The 22,600-nt window shown below is 42.3% G+C and overlaps 1 protein-coding gene across 2 annotated transcripts in view; it reads right to left on the bottom strand.

Moving 5' to 3' along the window:
• WASHC3 (WASH complex subunit 3) overlaps positions 1–21,047 on the bottom strand; it is a 43,654-nt gene extending 22,607 nt beyond the window's left edge. The window contains exons 1-5 of one of the 2 annotated variants that reach the window (XM_084795309.1): positions 20,885–21,047; positions 20,236–20,334; positions 8,449–8,514; positions 6,095–6,202; positions 2,555–2,665 (exon numbers count right to left, since the gene is read on the bottom strand). In XM_084795309.1, coding sequence (XP_084651435.1) covers positions 2,555–2,665; positions 6,095–6,202; positions 8,449–8,514; positions 20,236–20,334; positions 20,885–20,935 — 435 coding nt within the window. In that variant the 5' untranslated portion in view covers positions 20,936–21,047. The remainder of the gene's footprint in view (positions 1–2,554; positions 2,666–6,094; positions 6,203–8,448; positions 8,515–20,235; positions 20,335–20,884) is intronic. The other variant, XM_084795310.1, reaches the window with a different exon arrangement.
• Positions 21,048–22,600: the final 1,553 nt, after the last annotated feature.

Genomic DNA, 22,600 nt, shown 5'->3' with positions numbered 1-22,600 from the left:
AAGGTAGGGTGCCTAAGGGAGTTCTCACTTAGAATTACTATTTTGAGTGAAGATTTGAATGTAGTCAGGCAGCTATTGGGGAAAAGTATTTCAGGCAGAGAATAGTTGATGTGAAGGACCCCAACAAAGATACTGAGCACACACCTATCTAAGAGCACAACAGAGGCCCAAGGAAGATACTGAGCACACACTTATCCAAGGAGCACCACACAGGCCCAACCAAGGTACTGAGCACACACCTATCCAAGGAGCACCACAGAGGCCCAACCAAGGTACTGAGCACACACTTATCCAAGGAGCACCACAGAGGCCCAACCAAGGTACTGAGCACACACCTATCCAAGGAGCACCACAGAGGCCCAACCAAGGTACTGAGCACACAATTACCCAAGGAGCACCACAGAGGTCCAACCAAGGTACTGAGCACACACCTATCCAAGGAGCATCACAGAGGCCCAACCAAGGTACTGAGCACATACTTATCCAAGGAGCACCACACAGGCCCAACCAAGGTACTGAGCACACACCTATCCAAGGAGCATCACAGAGGCCCAACCAAGGTACTGAGAACACACCTATCCAAGGAGCATCACAGAGGCCCAACCAAGGTACTGAGCACACACCTATCCAAGGAGCATCACAGAGGCCCAACCAAGGTACTGAGCACACACCTATCCAAGGAGCATCACAGAGGCCCAACCAAGGTACTGAGCACACACCTATCCAAGGAGCACCACACAGGCCCAACCAAGGTACTGAGCACACACCTATCCAAGGAGCACCACACAGGCCCAACCAAGGTACTGAGCACACACCTATCCAAGGAGCATCACAGAGGCCCAACCAAGGTACTGAGCACACACCTATCCAAGGAGCACCACAGAGGCCCAACCAAGGTACTGAGCACACATCTATCCAAGGAGCACCACAGAGGCCAGGTGAGCTACAGCAGAGTGAATGAGGACTACGATTAGAAAGGTATCAGGGCAGGACCATCACACGAGAGAGAGAGAGAGAGAGAGAGAGAGAGAGAGAGAGAGAGAGAGAGAGAGAGAGAGAGAGAAACAGAACTCATTTTAAATAACAACAAAAATCAAAACTGCAAGTAGCCTTCAGTAACATTAGTTGGCTAAGTGTTTAGTAAACACCTGTGACAGAGGCAGTGCTCCACCTTGCCTGCAGGAGCTCTGAGGCTGGCCAGGTGTACGCCTGAGAGGACTGAAGCTACTTACACATCCTGCAGTCTGTAGCAGCCTGTCTCATAACTGCGGTGACTAATAGGATGTATGGAGCGTGTCCACAGTGTGGGTGCAATGGGTAGGGGAGGTCACTTTCCAGGAGAGAAAGCATCACAGCAGCAAATCATTTAAAATGCATGAACTGTTTACTTCGGAAACTTTCCATGTGGTATTTTGAGATAGCAGATGACTGGTTAGCTGCAGCTGTGGGAAGCGACAGCACGGACACCGAGGACTGCTATCCAGCACTAAATAGTTTTTCATTAAAAGTTTCAGAAAACTCAGGTCCACGCTTTCGTTTCTTATATTGGTTAGGCCAGAAGACAGTGACACAAAAAGCCTTTATGTGTCCTTTTAAAGGCTTTTCTTTCTTATTTTGAGAGTCACACAGTTGTTAAGGACTCATCACTATTCATACTCAAGCTAAACCCTTTCTTGTTCTTATTAAAAATGTATATTTTTATCCCGCACTCCACCTTACTCCACAAACCCAGAGGCTGGGACCCTGACTGTCAGAGGGCCTCTTTAAAGCAGCACATCTGACACACAGAGCAGAATGTGGCCGCCTTTTGTCACCACCCAATCAGAGTTCTCTGGTGTCACATGGCAGTATTTGCCTTTAAGTCGTTTTGGTGGTAAGCGATGTTACTGGCTGTGAAATAAATTTATTCTTTAGTGTCTGGAAAGCATTCATTTCCCTCTCCCCATTAATTTCTGGATTATCAAAAAAACAATAATTTTGTTAGCTCTTTTCAGGTTATATGCAGTAGGGCTTTCTATAGGTACGGGAATAAGTTAGCTTCTGTTATAGACAGCCAACAAACATTTTTTACATTATACCATGCATAATTTCTTAGAAAAACATAAACCATAAAGGGGTATAATAGTAAAACTATTATCTTATGTAGCCAAATTAGCTGTGTTCTTTTTTATAGACCAAATTACTGATAGATGAACATCAAAATAACATATATTTTAAAACCATATTTACCCTAGCATATGGGAATCAACTCAAGTACTGATTTACCAGAAAAATAGCGCTCTTTCATGTTTTTCTGATACAGCCAAGATTTCAAATATAATACTACTAATAACAGCCCAGATTCACCCTGAGCTGTGTCAACCCGCAGCAGAATGGAGATTAGAGGAGAAGCTTGGACTTCCGACTCCTTTTATGAATGCGCTAGCTAAGTAGGAAGAAGCAAGAGAGTGGAAGACTTGGGCATTTGGGTTGGCCATTTTCTCAGACTGAAAGAAAGTAAACTAACAGTGAAGTCTCCAGGGCTAGATAGGGAAGACGGACCAAATTAGCTTACCACTTGGACCATCTTGAGGTATCTGGCATATCGTGGATCCTTGGCTACAGTTAGGACATTTTCTGATGGTGCTTCACTTTCCTGTGCCGCGGAGTCTTGTGTGGTATTCTGCTGCAGAGAGTTTTTATGTTAATCTTTAGGCAATTCACAGAGAGGGTCCATAGTGCTACTTAAAAGGAATGTTTACTTTTTAAATTATGAGGTAACAAATATTCAAAAATTGTATTTTTATATTTAAATGCTAATAATTTAATTATGGGATATATGTTTCCAAATTATCTATAAATAGGTATAAGCTAAACTTAATAGCACCTTGTTGTTGTTGTTGTTGTTTTGAGACAGGGTTTCTCTGTGTAACCTTGGCTGTCCTGGACTGGCTTTGTAGACCAGGCTGGCCTTGAACTCATAGCGATTGCCTGCCTCTATCTCCCGAGTGCTGGGATTAAAGGCATGCACCACTACGCCTGGCAATAGCACCCATTTTTAAAATGCAAATATATTTCTATGAAACAAGATGGGTGGATACATCAGGAAACTAGTAAAACAATTTTGTCAACTGCTCAACTAATGGACAGTGAATTACTTTTCTAGGTATCTGCCACGTATACCATTGTCCCTCTCACTTATTAAAGCCTTATATTCTAAGTGGATATGGTGATTCTAGGTTCTTAGAAAGCAATGAGCAGAGATTTCTTGGAGAAAAGCAGAGTCTCTGTGTATATGTCATGTGTTGATGAGCAGTTAGTAATGGTAATAAAGTTAACAGAGTGGCCAGAATACTACATACTAGTTTCAGTGACAAATACTTAGGGATTATGTTTTTGAATTACGGCATTCCTGACTCTGCACAGCACTGTGGACAGACACTCGAGCCCAGTGAATCCCCTCTTTGCTTAGGTGGGAAGCGAAGACTCACACAGCACACAGTGCTCGGCTTTTCTACCAATCTGAACACTAGAATAAAACTTGCTTTTGTGACCCTCAATCAACATGGCTGTAACTGCTACAAGGAACTTCTTCCACAGATGCCTTTAGTTTATGTAAATGAATCTATGCTAAAGTGGAGACAGATCAATATTTTAAACATCTTCAGTTGGGCAGGGTGGTGCACGCCTTTAATCCCAGCACTCAGGAGGCAGAAGCAGGCAGATCTCTGAGTTGGAGGCCAGCCTGCTCTACAGAGCAAATTCTAGGGCTGCCAAGGCTACGCAGAGAAACTCTTCTCAAAACCCAAATCAACCAACCAACCAACCAAACAAAAAACCTTCAGTTTTTAGAATATGAACAAAGTTATACTTATATATTGAAGCTTTTCTAATATAATTTATATATAAGCCAAAACTTTTTAAAAAAGGAACTCTGAAGCAATAAAACAAAACCAAATTCTTTTGGTGGCTTCCACTATGTAATACTGTTAAATGTTACAAAAGCAAGTGAAAATATTTATGAATATATATATATGGTCTGAAAACGCTTATATACACAAGTCTAAAACATTGTTAAGCATAAAAAGAAGTAAGAGTCAAACCTATTTTTAAAGTCTTTATGCACAGCTCATCCAAAGCCCAACACAGAGCAATGAGAAGAACTCCATTGCAGCCTAACAGCCTCCAACTTGGTGCAACAACCGAGAGCTCCCCCGGTTTAGTTACTTATTTATGCAGCAGCATCCCGTCACTACATGAACGGCCCATTCAGCCGTGTGGTCCTTTCTCTCAACTGTCCTTCACTTCATGCTCAAATTGCTGTCACTCTGTCTAATTGGATATTCTACTGTGAACAAAGGTAAGATCTGAGCCATGAAATTAATCAGTATACAACCTCAGGATTTTGACTCACAGTATAGAAATAGTGACAAATGGGTGGTTTTGTTATTATGTTGTACTATAGGTGGCCTCCAATTCACTACCGAGCCAAGGACGACCTTGATCTCCTGCCTCCACCTCCCATGTACTAGGGCTACACGTGTATGCCATTGCGAATTTTCAAAAGTACATAGCTGAGTTGGCTATAATAGTCATAAAAAATGTTTTAAAGCAGTATTTTAGTTCCTTTCAAAATATTTCATTTCATTTATTTATTTAGGTTTTTTGAGACTGGGTTTCTCTGTGTAGCCTTGGCTGCCCATGAAATAGCTCTGTAGACCAGGCTGGCCTGGAACTCACAGAGATCCGCCTACCTCTGTGTCCGAGTGCTGCGATTAAAGGCGTGCGCCACCACTGCCTAGTTTCAAAATAGTTCATGTAAAAATATACTAGTTAATTTCAGTGGAGAAAAAGAGAGAAGTTGATGTGAACGCGGATATGCTTGAGAGCCATCTTCTCAGGCGATCAGCAGAGGACTGCTACCACAGCTTTAGAAATGCAGGGGGGCTACAGAAACCCCAAACACTTGAAATGAATTCATTTACAGCTCAAAAAATTTCAGACATATAACAGGTGGTTCTGAGTCTGCAGAGCACATTAAGGAATTCAGGTCAGTAATCAAGCACTGGGTATTCGGGGTCTGCAGGGGACTGGCTCTGAGGCGCCAGGGACACTGAAATCTGCAGCTGCTACAGTCTCCCATATAAAGCGACGCTGTGTCTCAGCGTGACTTACTCTTACCCTATAATGTGCCTTAGGCACCTCTAGCTCACTTATAGTACCTGTTACAATGTAAAGTCTTATTACTGAAGGAGTGGAGACAAGGAAAAGAGTCCACATACGTTCAGTACAGACACATTCCTTTTTCTGAATACTCTCAGTGTGTGCCTAGGTGAATCCCGAACGCGGAATCAGGCACACAGGACCAACTACATAGGGTCATGGGGCCGTTCTGAAGACTAAATGCATTCAATTATAAAAATGCACTTTGAAGGATGCATGTGCTGACACATGGCAAGCTCCCTTCATTAGTTACTAGCTTTACTAGCAACATCATTATGACCTAAAGGCACTGTGTGAGAATACTTATAGGGAGAGATGTAAAATTCACCTACTTAGGGTGTTTACTTCATTGATAATATTTTACTGGGTCACCATTTTGGTGAAATTTGGTTTCATATTTAAGTACCTCACTGAGGTATGTATATAGTGAAGATTTTGAGTAAACAGTAAAAAAAAAAATAACCCCAAACCCTTAAATGTATAGAAGCATAAAAGAATATTACAGCATAAAAGCCAAGTGGACAGTGACTCTTATTATCATATAGAAGTGGCTCTAATTAGGATGCTGATTCAAACAAATCAACCTCAAAACTACATTTTTTTCAGTTCATCGAAATATATAGACTTGGGTCTTGTTAATTTTGGTTTGAACATATATGTATATATATGTGTGTGTGTGTGTGTGTATGTGTAATTTAATATGTATATGTAATAAATATATAATGACATTTTAATAAAATTAGAAAACAAAATAGCTAGCTTCTTTTTCTCAAAATGTGTTTTGCATCTTAAGTTTTTATGATTTGATCCCCAAGAGTTTCACACTTGTTTAAGCGTCAGATTGCCCTGTTCAACCCAGATGTCCCACAGCTCTTGTGACTCAGATGCTTACCTGAGGTTGCTCTGAAGTGGTTTCAGAATGTGTCCCGTTCGTGACGGTAGCGACACTTAATGGAGACACTTCAACTGTGACATCCTCCAAGCCTGGGATGGATGACAGCTGAGAAACACGAGTTAGTGTTGACATATGAAGATCATTCTGGGTACGCAAATAAGACTTTTCACCTGTGGCTTCCTACTTAGCACTATACAATTGTATAGGTTCACAATGTTCACCTTTAATCTCCGTGTCATAAGTTAAAAGTGAAAAACATTCACCATACCTTGTTAGAGTTTTTTCAGAAGTTTAATTCCGCTGATAACAATTTCCCTACAGGTTACGTTAGGATGGCAGAGTGTTCCAGTGCAAGGACTGATAGCATGGTCTTCGGAGTCTGACTGCCCAAGTGTACTAACCTACTAACATGCCACTGACCCCTGGCCCACCTTCCTTATCCCCCTATTTTTGTTGCCTGTAATGGGGATGAAGAATTTTTCCTTATAAAACCATTTTAAATATTTTAATTAAAAATGCCTTGCTAAAGACAAGCACTCTGCAGCACACTGTGGATGCGCATGAGTGGTGTATGTACGCTGTGCCTGTGTGGGGGTGAGCAAGCATGTGGTGTGTATGCAGTTGTATGTACGCTGTGCCTGTGTGGGGGTGAGCAAGCATGTGGTGTGTATGCACTTGTGCCGCGACCCTCAGTGAGCCTGGCGCCTTTCCTTTGGCTGGATTGGCTGGCTTTTCCTTTCTCCCATCTGCACTGGGGCCCTCAAGCTTGTGCAGTAGGTACGTCACCAAATGAGTCCTCTCCGAGCCCTCTAGCACATTTTAACTTTAATTATACGAGATATGTCTTTACATATTAACGTTTATCATTGGATGTTACTAAATGTGCTTTCTTCATACATGGCACAGTGGCATTCTGTCAACATTCCAGACCAGAGCAGTAGGCATTTCAGAACAGAAAAGCAAGCATTTGGGGTTAGATTCCTAAAAACTCTTCCTGATTTTGTCTTGGTGAGAGGTGATACGTGTTTGTCAGCTGTTTGGCTTACTGTGAGGATTATACTGAGGCTAGGGAAATACTAAGGTTAGCTTGTCCATACGGAAATGTAACTTGTGTCCTTGGACGGCAGCACCGTAACATTCCCCACTGCTAAGACACAGTTATAAGAAGGCACCAGTGATAGGATCTCAGGCAGCAAAAGTCATTGCGAAGTGCTGACTGACGGCAGTGCTTTGCAAAGTGGCAGTGGCCCCAAAGTCACAAGCGGGTAGAACTGTGACTGCTAGAATTGTCCCCAGCAGGTTCAAGGCCAGGTGTTCTAAGTTTCTATGCCTGAGAAATGTTCTCAGGCAACAGACTTGCTGACGTCCACAGGGGGCAGAGAAAGTACAACCACACCTTTCCTTCCTTGTTCTAACATGAACATAAAAATTTTCACTTAAATATTTAGTAAATATTTTGATCAATAAAAAAAATTAAATTCACTTTTGAACTTACACATAAAAACATAGCCATTGTACACTTTTATGGGATAACAGGAGGAGAGGATTTTAAAAAATCACAAAAATACAGTAGAATTTTTTTTAAAAATCAGTACTTTTCCTTGAAAACACATGTGCAACATTACAAATTAAACCACGTTAAATGTGCCCTTTATTAATCACAATCTTTATGCTTCAGAGAGTATTTTCCCAGGTAACATGGGACCTTTGGTTTGTTGTTTTGTTTCTTTAATTTTTCTTTTAAGATACAGTCTCTCTGTCTGTCTCTGTGTGTGCGTCTCTCTGTCTCTATCTCTGTCTCTGTCTCTCTCTCGCTCTCGATCCGGCTGGCATCAGACTCACTATCCCCCGCCACAGGCTCCTGAGTGCTGGGATTATTGGCATAGATTACTGGAGCCAACTTCTTGGTAATTTGTGATTTCAAACAGGTATTTTTCATTAACTTTCAAGATATTTACAAATGATTTTACAATAAATTCTGCTCTGGAGAGATTTAAGTTTTATTCTAATTATGACATTATTGTGCTACTATTACTATACTATAACCACTAAAATAAAAATGTGAGTTTTCATTAACTAGTGTGAACAACACAACAGCTTAGTCTGTTAACATGTTGTTTGTACTATACATTTGTAGACCTGGCATAATAAAAAAAAGTGAGAGTTCATTTGAAATGACTGAATTAATGTTTATAATGAACACCAGCCTTGCAATTATATTTTTAATGTACCACACTATATTGCTTCACAGATGCAGGGGCTTGACTGATCTCATCCATTTACATTTTAAGTATGACTGAAAAAGATGGCATTCACACAGAAAATCTTACCCTGTACTTAGAGATACACACCTTCGCATCTAAAATATTGAGAGTTGTTTCAATTTGTTGAATACGAAGAGAAAGGTCTGCCAGTTTCTAGAAAAGTTAGAGACATAAGAATAAAGTATTTTTTTTACAATGGTGAAAAAGAACCATGAAAAGCAGATTTACAAATTATAAAATACATGGCTTAAGTATTTCTCACTTTCTCAAACATCACTGTCTTCACAAGCATAGCATGTGAACTCTACATTATTAGAACGTGTCACAGATTTTCTAGATAGTCACTGACAAACGCTAACCTTTCAGCCTTCTTAAATTCACTATCAGAACAATAAGCCGATAAACCAAAGCACAAAGCCCACCTAGTCCAGCCTTTCACTCACTGCTGCATTCCCAGTACCCAAAACAGCACTTGGAATGTAGCAGCGGCTTAATAATCTCATACAAATGAATGAATTTTTCCATAGAAAATAAGAGAAAGAATAAAAATTAGTCAGAGATAGCCTTACATAGGATATTTGTGTAGAAATTTCTTAGGCAAATAAAATTTAGTCCAAATTCAAAGTTTGAAAAGTAAAAGGTGGTGGTAGTGAAAGGGGAAGATGAACAATTCATTTTAGAAAGAATTAAAAGAGAAAAAGAGTTCCCAAGAGGCAAACGACACACCTACCGTGAAACCTAACATAAGCCAGCTCAAAGCACATCATTCCATGTGACTAATTATCTGCCTAGCCCTGGGGACATAGTGACTATTATCTGCTTAGCCCTGGGGACATGGTTTAGGGCACAAAGCACGTGTTACTCAAGTGTGAGATGGGAGCTTGCATCCCCGCAGCCACACAGAAGCCAGGCCGGCACAGTGCCCCCCACCCTTCACCCCCCATAACCCCAGCACTATGGAGGTAGAGACTGGATTTCCAGAGCAAGCTGGATAGTCAGAACAGGCACATATATACGTTCACAGCTAAAAGCTAGCATAATAAAGTACAGTTCACACAAACATTCATTGAATACCTTGCTTCTACATGTTATCACATTTAGTTACACATTCCAAGAGGGCTGGCCAGTCTACCCCATGGCACAGAGGCATCTCTCTGTCTACTACCTGGGATAATATAAAAATCCCTATTAAAAGGAGAACCCTAATGCCTCCAGGTCATTTTGGCCACAGCGAGGAGTAAAATGCTGGGCACTGTTATAGAGCACTAAGTGTTTCTTCATAGGATACTTTGTTGTTTTACGACAGGGTCTGTGATGCTGCCTATGCAGGTCTCAAACTTGCAAACAGCAGGGCTGGCAGCCTATGTTACTGCACCTGAGTCTGCCATCTGAAATTAAATTAAAGCTTCTTTCTTTTTATTTTGCCTATTTTGTATTTTGTCTCCTTCGTCTTTGAGAGCTGGGATGAAGATGTATGAACCTCATCCTCAATCTTGGGGATGACAATAAAAGCCCTTGTGGATGGAGAAGAAACAATACAAGAGGACACGGTAGAAGAAGAAACGGCTCTTGGATACAGCAGTTGCTCTGGTAACTTAGATCAACAAGACTGGTACACAAGTGAGACACATGCTTCAATATTATTTAACTCACATGTTGCACTTTATCACACTATCATACCCCTTTGTCATACATGATGCAAAGTGTACAATTACAGAACACATATTTTTATTTTATTAAAGATAAGGCTTATTTTAAATTACATGTATGTCTGTATGTACACTTGAGTGCAGGTACTAGTGGAGGCCAGTAGAGGGAGTCAGATCTCCTAGCTCTGACAGGTAGTTGTAAATCACCCAGTATGGGTGCTGAAAACCAAACCTGGAACCACTGAGCTATCTCTCCAGCCCCAGAACACCGACTGTTAACATGATCATCTTGACATCTCCAAAAATGCATCTGGAAATTAAACATCTGAAAGTGAATTTTTGGTTGTAGTTTCTTTCTTTCTTTCTTTCTTTTGGAGATAGGGTCTCACTGTGAAGCTCAGGTTGGCTCCAAACTTTCAGTGCGGTCCAGGCTAGCCTCAAATTCTCAACACTCTTGTCTCAGTATTCCTGGTACTCAGATTGCAGGCCTATATCCCTTGGATAAAATTTAGTTTTAGTGGCACCAATGCTAAGTTTAACTTTTGAAATTTGTTCACAATAAGCTGTTATGTAAACATAAATACAAGTTATAAAACATGTCATGCTATCCAAATTATCGGCACATTCCTGAAAATCATGGAAATTCAATTTTGACAAATTTAATAAGTCTTTTAATTCACTAGAGAAGAAATCTTACAACAAATTAATTTGTAAAATGATAAATTCCACTTGTGAAAAATGAGCATACTGGCTTAAGTAAAATAAACATAAAAAGAAAAATGAGTTCAAAAGCTAATATTTTGTACATGTATGTATATATACAGGTTCATGTGTGTGAGAGAGTACACATGTATGTGTGTCTATGTGGAGGAGGCCAGAAGTCAACACTGACATCTTCCTTAACTGATCTCTACTTTAGGTTTTGAGATAGACTGTCTCCCTGCCCACAGAGCTCACTGGTGCAGATAGACTGGTTGGTGAGCAAGCCCTAGGAGTGCCCCTCCCCCACGTCTCCGCCCTCTCCACACTGGGATTATAGGTACATGCCCCTGCTTGAGTCTTACATGGGCTCTGAGAAATAGGGTCCTCATGGTTTCGTGACAAACATTTTATTGACTGAGGTATCACCCCAGTTCCCCAAATTTAAGCTTTAGGCTTTAATATATTCTTATAAATATACGCTTTTAAACATCTGATATTATAAACACCTGAGCACTTGTGTATGAACTACTTTATCTACAACATAGCATCCAAACCCTCACACCACCTCTATGAAGTAGGAACTATTTTGCTAACTTTAAAATAACTCAAACCCAAACACTTCAAATCCAGAGCTGACAGAAGTTTGCTATGACAGTGATGATAAATCTGGGGGCCGCAGACTATTGCTCATCACCCAGGGTTAGTCAACAATTGACCAGCTTCTCAGCAAGCTCTGGACTATACAGACAGGAAATCAAGAGTTTGTGATCTCGGAACACTTACTAAGGTGGATGCCATTCACCTGCTATTATTTTTTAATCAGTGTCAATTACTCTCGTGATTAGACTATAAAGCTAACTTGTCACTGAGCACTGAGTTGGGGATATACATAGGGTAGATTGGAAATGGAAAGATAGATCTTAGCAATTAAGGGAGTAAAGATGTTTGTTTGGAAATCTACCTACTGACTAGAATGAAGATGCTAGGAAAAAAAAAGCATCATTTCAGTGCAATAATTTTCTCTATCTCTTTGTATGACCTGATTATTCTGGTACTACCATTCTTTCATTTGGAGCTAATTTATCTATTCTCATCTGCTACTGTCATGGCCTTGGAAGGCATGAGTGATTTATCTTTGCCAGACATGAAAGACACTGATATAAACATCAATATATATTTGTTTATAATCATTTATCCAAATACCTTTGGTAATTGTGGGGTCAAGTATTTTGAGCAGTTGTCTTTTCCTTTCTATGGCTACTACCACCTATGCCAAAGCTAGATAAACCAATGGAAACATAATTTCAAGAAAAAACAAAACAAGACAAAACCAAACCTTAGCAGTTTTATACTACACTAAAGTTCTAAAACCCCCTCCAAGAGTCTAGTGAGGAGTGCTGTGTTAAGAAACAGTTCTTGAGGGATAGAAGGATCTGGAGGGGACAGGAACTCCACAGGAAGACCCACAGAGGCAACAAATCAGGGCCCAGGGGGCCTGGCAGAGACTGGTGCACCGAACAAGGACCATGCATGGAGTAGACCTAGGTCCTCTATACAGATGTAGCCTATAGGCAGCTCAGTCTCCATAGGTGTCCCCTAGGTAAGAGGAGCAGAGACTGTCCCTGCCATGGAATCTGTTGCCTGCTCTTTGATCACTTCCCCCTGGCGTGGTGCATTACCAGGCCACAGAGGAAGAGGATGCAGGCAGTTCTGATGAGACTTGGTACAGTGGGGTCAGCTGGTAGGGAGAAGGGCTCCTCCTCTTTGAGAACTAGGGAGGGGAATAGGATGGAAGAGGAGGGAGGGTGGGACCAGGAGGAGATGAAGGAAGGGGCTACAATTGGGATATAAAGTCAATAAATGTTTTAAAATAAAGTTAACTTTAATCCCAGCACTTGGGAGGCAGAGGCAGGTGGATCTCTGTGAGTTTGAGGCCGCCTGGTCTACAAAGTGAGTCTGGGACAGCCAAGGCTACACAGAGAAACCCTGTATCAAAAAACTCAAAACAAACAAAACAAAAAATAAATTTAAGTAAAAAATAAATGCATGTTGTAAAACTCAGCAGTGTGAAAAACATGCATGCTTGTGAGTCACAAGAATTGGGGCATACATTTATTACTAATGTTCAGGCACATCGCACATTAGTGCGAAATCTCAAATCCTTACTTATCCAGTAAGTGGGCTAGCGTTTCTGAATTTACCATGTGAAATTCAGTGTTTTGGGTAACAGAATATTTAACCTGAATTTCTGTGACTCCCGAAAACGACCAGATGACATTAAACTTCTTTGTGCATGATTTTAGTTGTGCACATGTAGAATATTTTACTTTTTTCTATATGTCTTTGGTACTGAATATGTCAATATCACCCCCCAAGAATAAACTGGCTTGCATAAATGGAAAAAGAAAAAAGAAAAGAGAAAAATAAGTGATTCTCACAAGTAATAAAGAACAACAGAAAGTCCACAAACATTGAACATCTGAGATTCTCGAAACAGCTTAGAGAAGGTTAATTAATACCACTGTGAATGATAAAGTGATCTAACTTTATGATTACAAAATACTCGGTATGCATAGCCTTGTCTCTAAAAGAGTGTTTTAAAGTAGACCCTAGTGTACTCTGCTGTATTGTGTATCCCAGAAACCAGCACGGGAATCAATCCACGTCTTTACTAAGCTGCATAGAACTCTTAAGCCTCTCCACTATAAAGCTGTGGCAAAAACCAAAAAAGGCTTTAAGAAAGACATCATTTGTTTGAAAGTTAAGTTCAATGGGGGCCTAAAACTTGGATATAAAAGATAAACACTATAAATTTGTTAGATGAAAGTTCTCAACACCTTCGCCTGAATTTAAATTTTTTTTCAGAAGAAAAAGATCAGAAATGATTTGAGATCCAGGATGTATTGTGTGTGTAATCAATCTGAGTCAAGATAAAACATCTGCACGTCTTGTTTACATGGGGTGCTTGACCCTGTAATTCACAGTCCAACAGAGTCTGCAGATTTTACTGCAGTGAGAACTGAGTTGGCCCTGTTGTCCAACTGAGGTGGACGGCCCTACAATTCTGCTGACTGGAGCAGGAACAGAAATGTTCGCTAAGGGTTTGTGAAGGAAGAGGAGATGACCCTAATCAACTTTGTAACTTGGGTCTGATTCAACTTCTTTCCTTTGCCTGGCCTCTGGTCTTAGCAGAAGGGTTATTTACAAAGTAGCCTAGTATGCACAACGTTTTAAGAAAGTTGAGTTCTTTAGAAAAAAATAATAAAAGAACAAAACAAGACAAAACAAAAAAAGAGTCCTGTACTGTTCTCTTTATCAGAGAACTCTTAAGAAACAGAATAAAAGATGGAGAAAGAGCTTAATTTGTTTCAAATTTAATCCCAACTTGAGGCTGAGTGTTATATTTATGCTGCACTGAGATCATTTCTAAACAAACAAACAAACAAAACCCAACAACAGCGATGCTCATTTTTGTTTATTTGTTTGTTTTCTGAGACACTGTAAAAGTCCTGGCTGTCCTGGAACTCTCTTAGTAGACCAGGCTGGCCTCAAACTCACAGCGATCTGCCTGCCTCTGCCTCCCGAGTGCTGGGATTAAAGGGGTGTGCCACCACACCTAGCTGCTTCATTTTTTTTTTCTTAAGGGAAACAGTCATTTTGGTTTCTGTTAAGGCGTGTGGAACAAGGGCAATGGGCTTCCTAGGGGCTATTAACATTAAAAATGGTTCCAGAAAAGCAACGTTGAGATACATATAAATATCTTCCGAAGTTATCATATCCACAAAGACACGATATCCAGTAGATGTAGAACAACAAAGTGCACAATAAGGAGTGGAGAGAAGTGTTTAGCATCGTCACTTAGACCAGAGCTTGAATGCCAGTTTGGCTCCTTTGGCTCGGTGCTTCTCTCTGCAACTTCAGAATGCATCACAAAGCCAGCTACAAACCCCAGGGACTCAAAGAGAATGAGTGGATAAAGACGGAACTAGGTCCGACCCCTGTGTCTTAGTTTGTGGCTATGTCAAAGAGATGGTTGGACCTGCCTTAAATGGCAGGGCTGTGATGATTAAAGGCATCTATTTCACTTAGTGAGCAAGTACACAGTAAATATTAGCTACTGTCAACTCTCTGAGCAAATAGCGTACAACTGACAAAAATATAAAAATTGCCAAAATATCATTTGTAAATAATGAATCAGCTAGGCGTGGTGGCGTATGTCTTTAATGCCAGCACTCGGGAGGCAGAGGCAGGTGGATCGCTGTAAGTTCAAGGCCAACCTGGTCTACAAAGTTAGTCCAGGACAGCCAAGGCTACACAGAGAAACCCTGCCTCGAAAAACCAAAAACCAAAAACAAACAATAATGAATCATAGTCAATTATCAAACATACAGCACAAAAGGGCAGGATACCAGGAAGATGGTGACCCAGGACTGTCCAGTACCCATCCACAAACAAAAACATTGATTTAATAAAAGAGCCACAGACAACAACACTTTCCCAAGGGTGGTGTGTGCATGTGCGCATGCGTGAGTGTGTGCCGAGGACAGCTTCACACTACTGGGCGTACCTCTCACCAAGCCCCAAGCAGCGCAGCATGGAGGAAACAGCTCCACCTGGGGAAAAGGGCACAGAGGTGTGAGTCCCACAGTCCACCTCAGAGCTTAACACAAGGCCTACCCCAGGCTAAGTAGGCACTTACAAACCCTGGTGGTCTATCATCCTAAGATTCAAGACAGCCCAAGGGCCAGGATAGTCCTCACAGGTTCTACAAGAGAGCCACGCTGCTCCAGAGGCCTTAGGGTCTGAACTGATCTCAGAATGAGGCTCCCCCTTGGGACAGGATGAGCCCCGACTCAGCCTTCAAGCTAGCTTCTCTGAATGCAGACTTCAGGTCTGCTCCGAATTCTAGCCCAAAGCCAGGCAGACCATACAACCTAAGCCTCAGGCCTGTCTCAGCTCAGGTTTATGCCTCTGACTCGAACACCCAGACTGACACCCAGGAACACAGCCAGGTTGTTAAATACAGTTTTACTTTCCAGTCTGGTTACAGAGCTTCATGTTCTGGTGGACTAAGGCCAGGACAACCCTCACAGACTTATCGGTCAGGCCGTCATCTGTAGCCTCTGGTTGGTTTCCACAACCCAAGCTCCAGCCCATCAAACATGTGTCCCTTAGCATCAGCCCACCAAACATGTGTCCCTTAGCATCAGCCCAGCACCCGTTATCCCATACTTCAGAGCAGCACTGGGGATGCAGGTGCTATCCCTGCCATAGTACCAAACTAGCCACGCAGGCTCAGAATCCAGGCAAAACCTAAGACACCTCAATGCCCTCACAAACCAAAGCTCTCAGAAGATCCCAAGAAGACCCAACCACCAGATCATCCAGAGTGGACTGGGCCTACCTCCTCAGACTCAGGTTCAGAGCCATCCCAAAGGACCCAGGGATCAGGGCTGGCAAATTCAGGCTCAAGGCCAACCACAGTTCCATGTCAGTCTCTGTAGACTTGAGGTTTAGGGTGACCTCTTGGAGTCCTAGATGCTAGGTAGTCCCTTGCAGAGCCACATCCAAGGCTCACCTCATACACTAATCAGTAAGTCCATCTCACTGGCTCCAAGCTCTATGCAGGACCAGGAATGTGAGGTCTGGGTAACAAATGCCATAAAATATTGATGCGAGAAAATGGGATACAAATAAATGGAAAGATATCCTGTGCTCGTGAGCTTGAAGAATATTGTTCTCCCAACAGCCACCTGGTGGAAGGGCTACCACACAGGGCTACTTTCTTCCTAGAGAGCACAACGTTTTGACCCTACTAGAATAGAAACTTCTTCTTCCGGAAATGGATTAGCCTTTCCTGCAAGTAATCTCTGCCAGAATGACCTCCTGTGGGTTTAGAAATGCCGTGTCCAGCATCATGGTGTTCCACACAGCATAGCCAGAGCAGTTCAACAGTGGGCCCATGCTCACGGAGTCAACGAGCGTTCTCTCCCATCCTGAAGCAGCTGGCCCTTTGAAGACACACTAACAGTACCACCTGGGTTGTAGCAGCCTGGAGGGCTGAGGCAGGGTTCCCTAGAAGGTAACATGTGTTCCAAGTCAGCACCTGATACTCAGTACAGTTTCTTCCGTAGCTAGGATTCCAGGATTCAGGAATCAAGGGGGAGAAACGGGAATGGCTGCAGTCACTACCACTCCCTAGGGACCCACTAGAAAAAAAAATTCACTTCCTGCTCTGCTAGTGTAGGTGTTTACCTGACTTAGAAACTGACAACAAAGCTGTACAGCTGTACAGTATAATAGTGATTAAAACATGCAGAGGGCCACAGGATGGGGCGCCCAAAAAAAAGCCAGGCATTTATGATCAATTGATGTTCCCAAACATGCCAGGAACACACAATTGACAAAGAGCGCCATTTCTGGGGGCTAGAGAGATGGCTCAGTGGTTCAGAGCACTGACTGCTCTTTCAGAGGTCCTGAGTTCAATTCCCAGCAACCACACAGTGGCTCACAAGCATCTAAAATGTGATCTGATGCATACTGTATATACATAATAAATAAATCTTTAAAAAAAGAGAGTATTGTTTCTTCAATGAATGGTGTGGGATATATGTAAACACAAGCATAAAATCAGACCTCACACACCACGCATGAAGGTAGAGACAAGGCAGCACGTCTATACTGTTGGTAGGAATGTAAGCTAATATAGCTGCTTTGGAAAAACAGTACAGAAATTCCAAAAAAGACAAAAAGAGCAGCGTAACTACTTTAAGCTCTAATGATCCCCCTTCTGGTTACAGCCCAAGAAAGTGGCGACAGTATGTGGCAGAAGCGTCTGCACTGTTTTGCTCATTGTTGCATGACCGCCAGGCAGGACACAACGTAAGTGTCTATGAACAATAACTGGATAAACAAAATGCCATCCATGTTCACAAGGGAAGACCCCAACCTTAGGGAAGGAAAGCTGTCACCTGTGACCACAGGCATGAACCCAGAGGGCACTAATGAGTGCACTAAGCCAGGAACAGAAGACAACACTGTAAATCTCATTCCCATTTGTATTAGAAAAAAAAAAATGCCCCTTGGCTAGAGTCTATGAAGTTGAGAGTGAGCAAGTGTGTGTGTGTGTGTGTGTGTGTGTGTGTGTGTGTGTGTGTGTGTGTGTGTGTGTCTGTGGGGGTATGGGATATGGAAAGAGTTGGAGGGCGGTCAGGGAAAATGATGTAATTATAGCTTAAATTTTTTTTTAAATAAAAAAAGTTCAAGCTCAAAAACAGAGTAAAATAGTGATGAGAGTTGGGGATGGGAGAGATGGGAGGACCAAGAAGCTGTTGCATCCCAGGAGAGAAGGTCCAACATATTTACTTTACATTACGGTGACCGCAGCTAATAGTAGAGTATACACCCGAGAATGAAGACACCACAATTTATATTCTTTCCACACACAGAAAAGCAACATGAGGCAGCCCGCATGAGACTTATATATTCCACAGTGGGTACAAGAATCAAAATGGCATGTTTTGCGCAATCAAGACATACAATTTTTATTTGCCAAACTACATATATAAAAAGGGGGGAAAAGAGGAATAACTAACTGTACTTGAGCTTTTCATCCAACAAGCTTCTACCTGGAGCTCAAGGAAACAGTAGGGGTTACCGACCAAGGTGGGGAAAGCTGAGAGCGCAAAAGATGGAGGGTGAAGAGGCGGGTCATAACGCATCCCTTCATTCATCAGCCGTCAGTGAGGTGAGACTCACGGTCTTTGATCCTGCCTTTGCCAATGAGTAGCACCCACTCTCCAGACAGCGGCTACAAAGGCAAGGGGATACCCTCTCCCCAGAGCGGCTTCTAGCAAATTGCTTCCTGACCTGCGTTTACTACCTTTACTTTATTCAGTAAAGGGCAACTGCACCACTGTTGGCTATGAATATTTGCTTATTTCTGCTAAAAACCTACAGTCTCTATATACTCTAACCTAGAGTAAAAGGGGTGATAGAAGAATCCAAAGGTGACCGGGCGGTGGTGGCGCACACTTTAATCCCAGCACGAGGGAGGCAGAGGCAGGCGGATCTCTGTGAGTTCAAGGCCAGCCTGGTCTACAAAGAGAGTTCCAGGGCAGCCAAGCTACACAGAGAAACCCTGTCTCAGAAAACAAAAACAAAAACAAAAGAAAGTATCCAAAGGTGAAAGCCTTGGCGTACTGGCTTTTACTCTCCTATTCAGAGAGGCAACAGCTCTAGAGGAAACTGGAAAGAAGGCTCAGCAGTCGGGAGCACATTTGGGAGCACTCGTACTGGCAAGAGACCCAGCAATGATTGGCAGCACCCACATGGTGGCTCATGACCGTCCATAACTACAGTTCTAGGGGATCTTATGGCCTCTTTTGACCTCCACAGGCAGCAGACATGCATGTGGTGGACAGACAGACATGTGTGCAAACCACACAAACACACACAAAATAAAGCAAGTAAATCTTAATTGTTTAGAAGACCAAAACTCAAAGAGAGAGAGAAAGAGCGAACTGACTGGAAGCAAGGACCTAGTCTCTGGGGCTGTTGTTAGTATATAGAATACACAAAACTCAGCTCCTTGCTGGATCAGTAATGACGTTTTACTTTCGCATGTCTCAGTGGAACGGCTGAAGGAATTTTGATAAAGAAATAAAAACAGCTGGAGCTGGGGTTGTCGCGCAGTGGCAGGGTGCGTGTCTAGCACGTTCAGGCCTTAATCACGATCCCTAACAGAAACTGCTCGAATTTTACACAAATGAGAAGTTTCTTGTCTCCACACAGTTCTGATTAACAGCCACACATCTAACATAAACTCCATTTTGTTCAGGATATACCTTGCATAAGACAATATAATATTAAATTGATTCAGCTACGATTTGTCTTAACCTTTCTATTTCATTTCTTAAGATCTGTTTCAAGATATATCCGCTATTTTCCTCATCCATATATATAGATATGATATCTCTATCTATCTATCTATCTCAAATAAAACCTTTTTTAAAGATCAGGCGAAGTTCCTGAATCTGGCACCTAACTCTTAATTATGTACTTAATTCTCACTCCACAAGTTATCCAGTCATTGGAATTTAAAAAATAAAAAATGTATTTCCAGGCTACCTTTATGAACCTTTTTTTTGGCTCAAAGAATGCAAAGCAACTCAATATAACCCCAAACAGATATTGAAAATACAAATCTCTGGAGTTGGAAAATGAAAAAGAAACAATTTTTAAAAAATTCAATCGAGATTCTGGATTTCCTTTTGTTCTCATGGTCATAATAAACTTGACTGGGCTATCTCACAGAAGTTTCTAGAATACGAATTCAGTTGAGGCACCGCACAGGGCTGATGTAACAGAATCACAGAGGTGCTAAGGGGTCTTAACACAGCTGAAGAGGGTCATGGCAAAGTGAACACATGAAGGCTCGAATTCTTGTTTCACCTCATTCGTCAACACAAAAGGTAGAAGGTGACTTCTCGGCTACTGCACAAACAAGTAGCACAGGACCTACCTCCTCACAAACTGTGGAAAACCGGTTGAGAAACTGCACAGTGTGCACCACAAACTGGTTTAGAAATGCCACGGTTCTTTTCTGCTGAATGGCTGGCACCTGTGTTACGTAAAAACAAACACGAGTCTTACAGGTGAAACATACACTGCACAATCCTTTGGACATCTGCATTTCATAAGGGCTATGGTTTTGCCTTCTGACATGAATTTCACGAAGGGCTGAGAACAGTCACTGATTTCCTGAATCTTGTGTCAAAGTGACAGGGGCTGCATAAAGTTTGAGAAACACACACACACCAGCTTTAGTGTTAGAAGTTCTCACACACACACACACACACACACACACACACACACACACACACACACACACACAGCAGCTTTAGTGTTAGAAGTGGCACTATCTCCAGACTGTCAACCTTGGCCATGGAGACACGTGATATGGGGAGCAAAGGCTGAGAAGCACACCAACTCTTCACACAGCTCAGGAGGGACCTCTCTGCAAGTGGACTGCGGGGCTCCCCCTTCCCTAGGCTAGCAAAAAGAGGGACCAGGGTTGGGCCTGGGGAGGTGACGTCTCCCTAGGAACTGGGGGCCCCTTGGCCAAGCCTCCTTTCCTGTTCGCCGGAAGCTCGACTCTCTCTTTTACAAACCTTGGTCAGGTCTATGCCTGACCCCATGAGAGGAAGCCCATCCTCATCCATCTCCTCAGCAGATGGGGACCCCGGGACTCAGGCACAAGCCCCTCCCAGGCCGGTAGAGAGCCTCGACTCGCTTTCCAAACTCCTGCCTCCGGGGCCTTTCCGGAAGAAAGCGCCTGTATTCACCAATCAATCGGCGGCTTCGGAGAGCTCGCCCCGCCCCTTTGCTCTCGCTCAGCATTCTGGGATTGGTAGTTCGTCGTGTGGCTAATAAAGTTGGCCCAGGAATCGCTGTTGAAGAGCAGTGTGCACAGTTGCTGATTAAGCTGTCAGTTCCGAAAAAGATCTGAAAAAGGGAGAGCGAGGAGAGAGACACACACACAAACGGAGAGACACTGACAGAGAGAGACAATTAGACACATGGGGTAGGAATGGGTTGAGGTTGACAAAATTAGAAGTTGAGCTGCATCTATTTTGAGATTTTACCTTCTTAATCCTGTCATCCAAATCTGCAATTCACTGAAGAGCAATTCTCTTTTGTTGGTCCTACTAAGTGCCAGGTAATCTGCTAGGCCTTGTCAAGAATTTAGAAATTGATCAGAAGGAGTCTGAGCCTCATGCCCTGGAGATCTGTTTCTATTTGTTTGTTTGTTTGTTTGGTGTTTTTTGTTTGTTTTTGACATAACATACAGCTGAGACACAAAGCTATGAAACCGATTGCCGCTTGCATCAAGTAAAAGATCTTTGCACCCGGAATTTGAAGATCTTGGTTCAGAATTTGCACATTTTCACCAGCTATGTGACTTAGGACAAGTCACCTAAGCAAAAGTAAACCTTTTTACTGTACCAAACAAGTACTGAAGAGAAGGAGGGGCTAGCCTCTGCCTTCAAAGAATAGTATAGGGAAGACATGCAGAATTCTGATGTGCAAAATTTAGATGGATGTGCAAATAAAATCCTGTGGAAGTTGCGCCATTGCAAGTTAGCGGGTGCAGACACGTGTACCCACATGGATACAAAGCGCCGTGGTTCTGTTGATAATAGGGGTTTCTCAGTTTTGAGGAAGCCGACTTTAGTAGCTACTTAACATTAAGAAGTATGAGCCTCTGTACAAACGAAGGCACAGAGGCATGAGGGCGTATGGTACTTAGAGCAAAGGGAAAGCTGTTGGGTGGTGTAAAAGAAATGCCCAGCAGTGGAGATTAATGAGAAATAAGGCAGAAGTAGACACAAAAATGCTGACAAGGGGCCTCTTGTGCCAGAATTAAGAGTCGTGTTTTTCTAAATGTGATTCTGAGCCCCTGGTTAGGGGATTAGCCTCTGACACACCAAATCAGGACCTCTTCTGCATTTTAATACTGCGCCCTGGAGTTTTTCTGAATTGTGTTGTCTTCAGCAAGAGAGGCTTACTGTCTAGGTCTACCAGACCTCACTGGCCAATAGCTCTAAAGGAGGCAATCCATTCCTAGTAGTAGGCTTTTTGTTAGCCTGCAGTATCTAGTAGGAGCACTGTTGCTTTGTAATAGGGTAGTTCCAGTAAAATTATATATACACATATTTCCTATCTTGGTGCCTCTAAAATTCTGAATGTAAATCAATATCTATCATTTCTCATCATTATCAATTTAAAACATCTACCTAGACCAAAAAAAACATCTTAAGCCCTCAACAACTAAGTTTAATTGTAAAACTAAACTATCTGGTCTTCGATTCCATCAGAGACTTGAG

The sequence above is a fragment of the Acomys minous genome, assembly GCF_964271855.1.
Source record: "Acomys minous genome assembly, chromosome: 9".
Lineage (NCBI taxonomy): Eukaryota > Metazoa > Chordata > Mammalia > Rodentia > Muridae > Acomys > Acomys minous.
The sequence above is the reverse complement of the archived record's forward strand: the minus strand, read 5'-3'. Positions and strand labels throughout refer to the sequence as shown.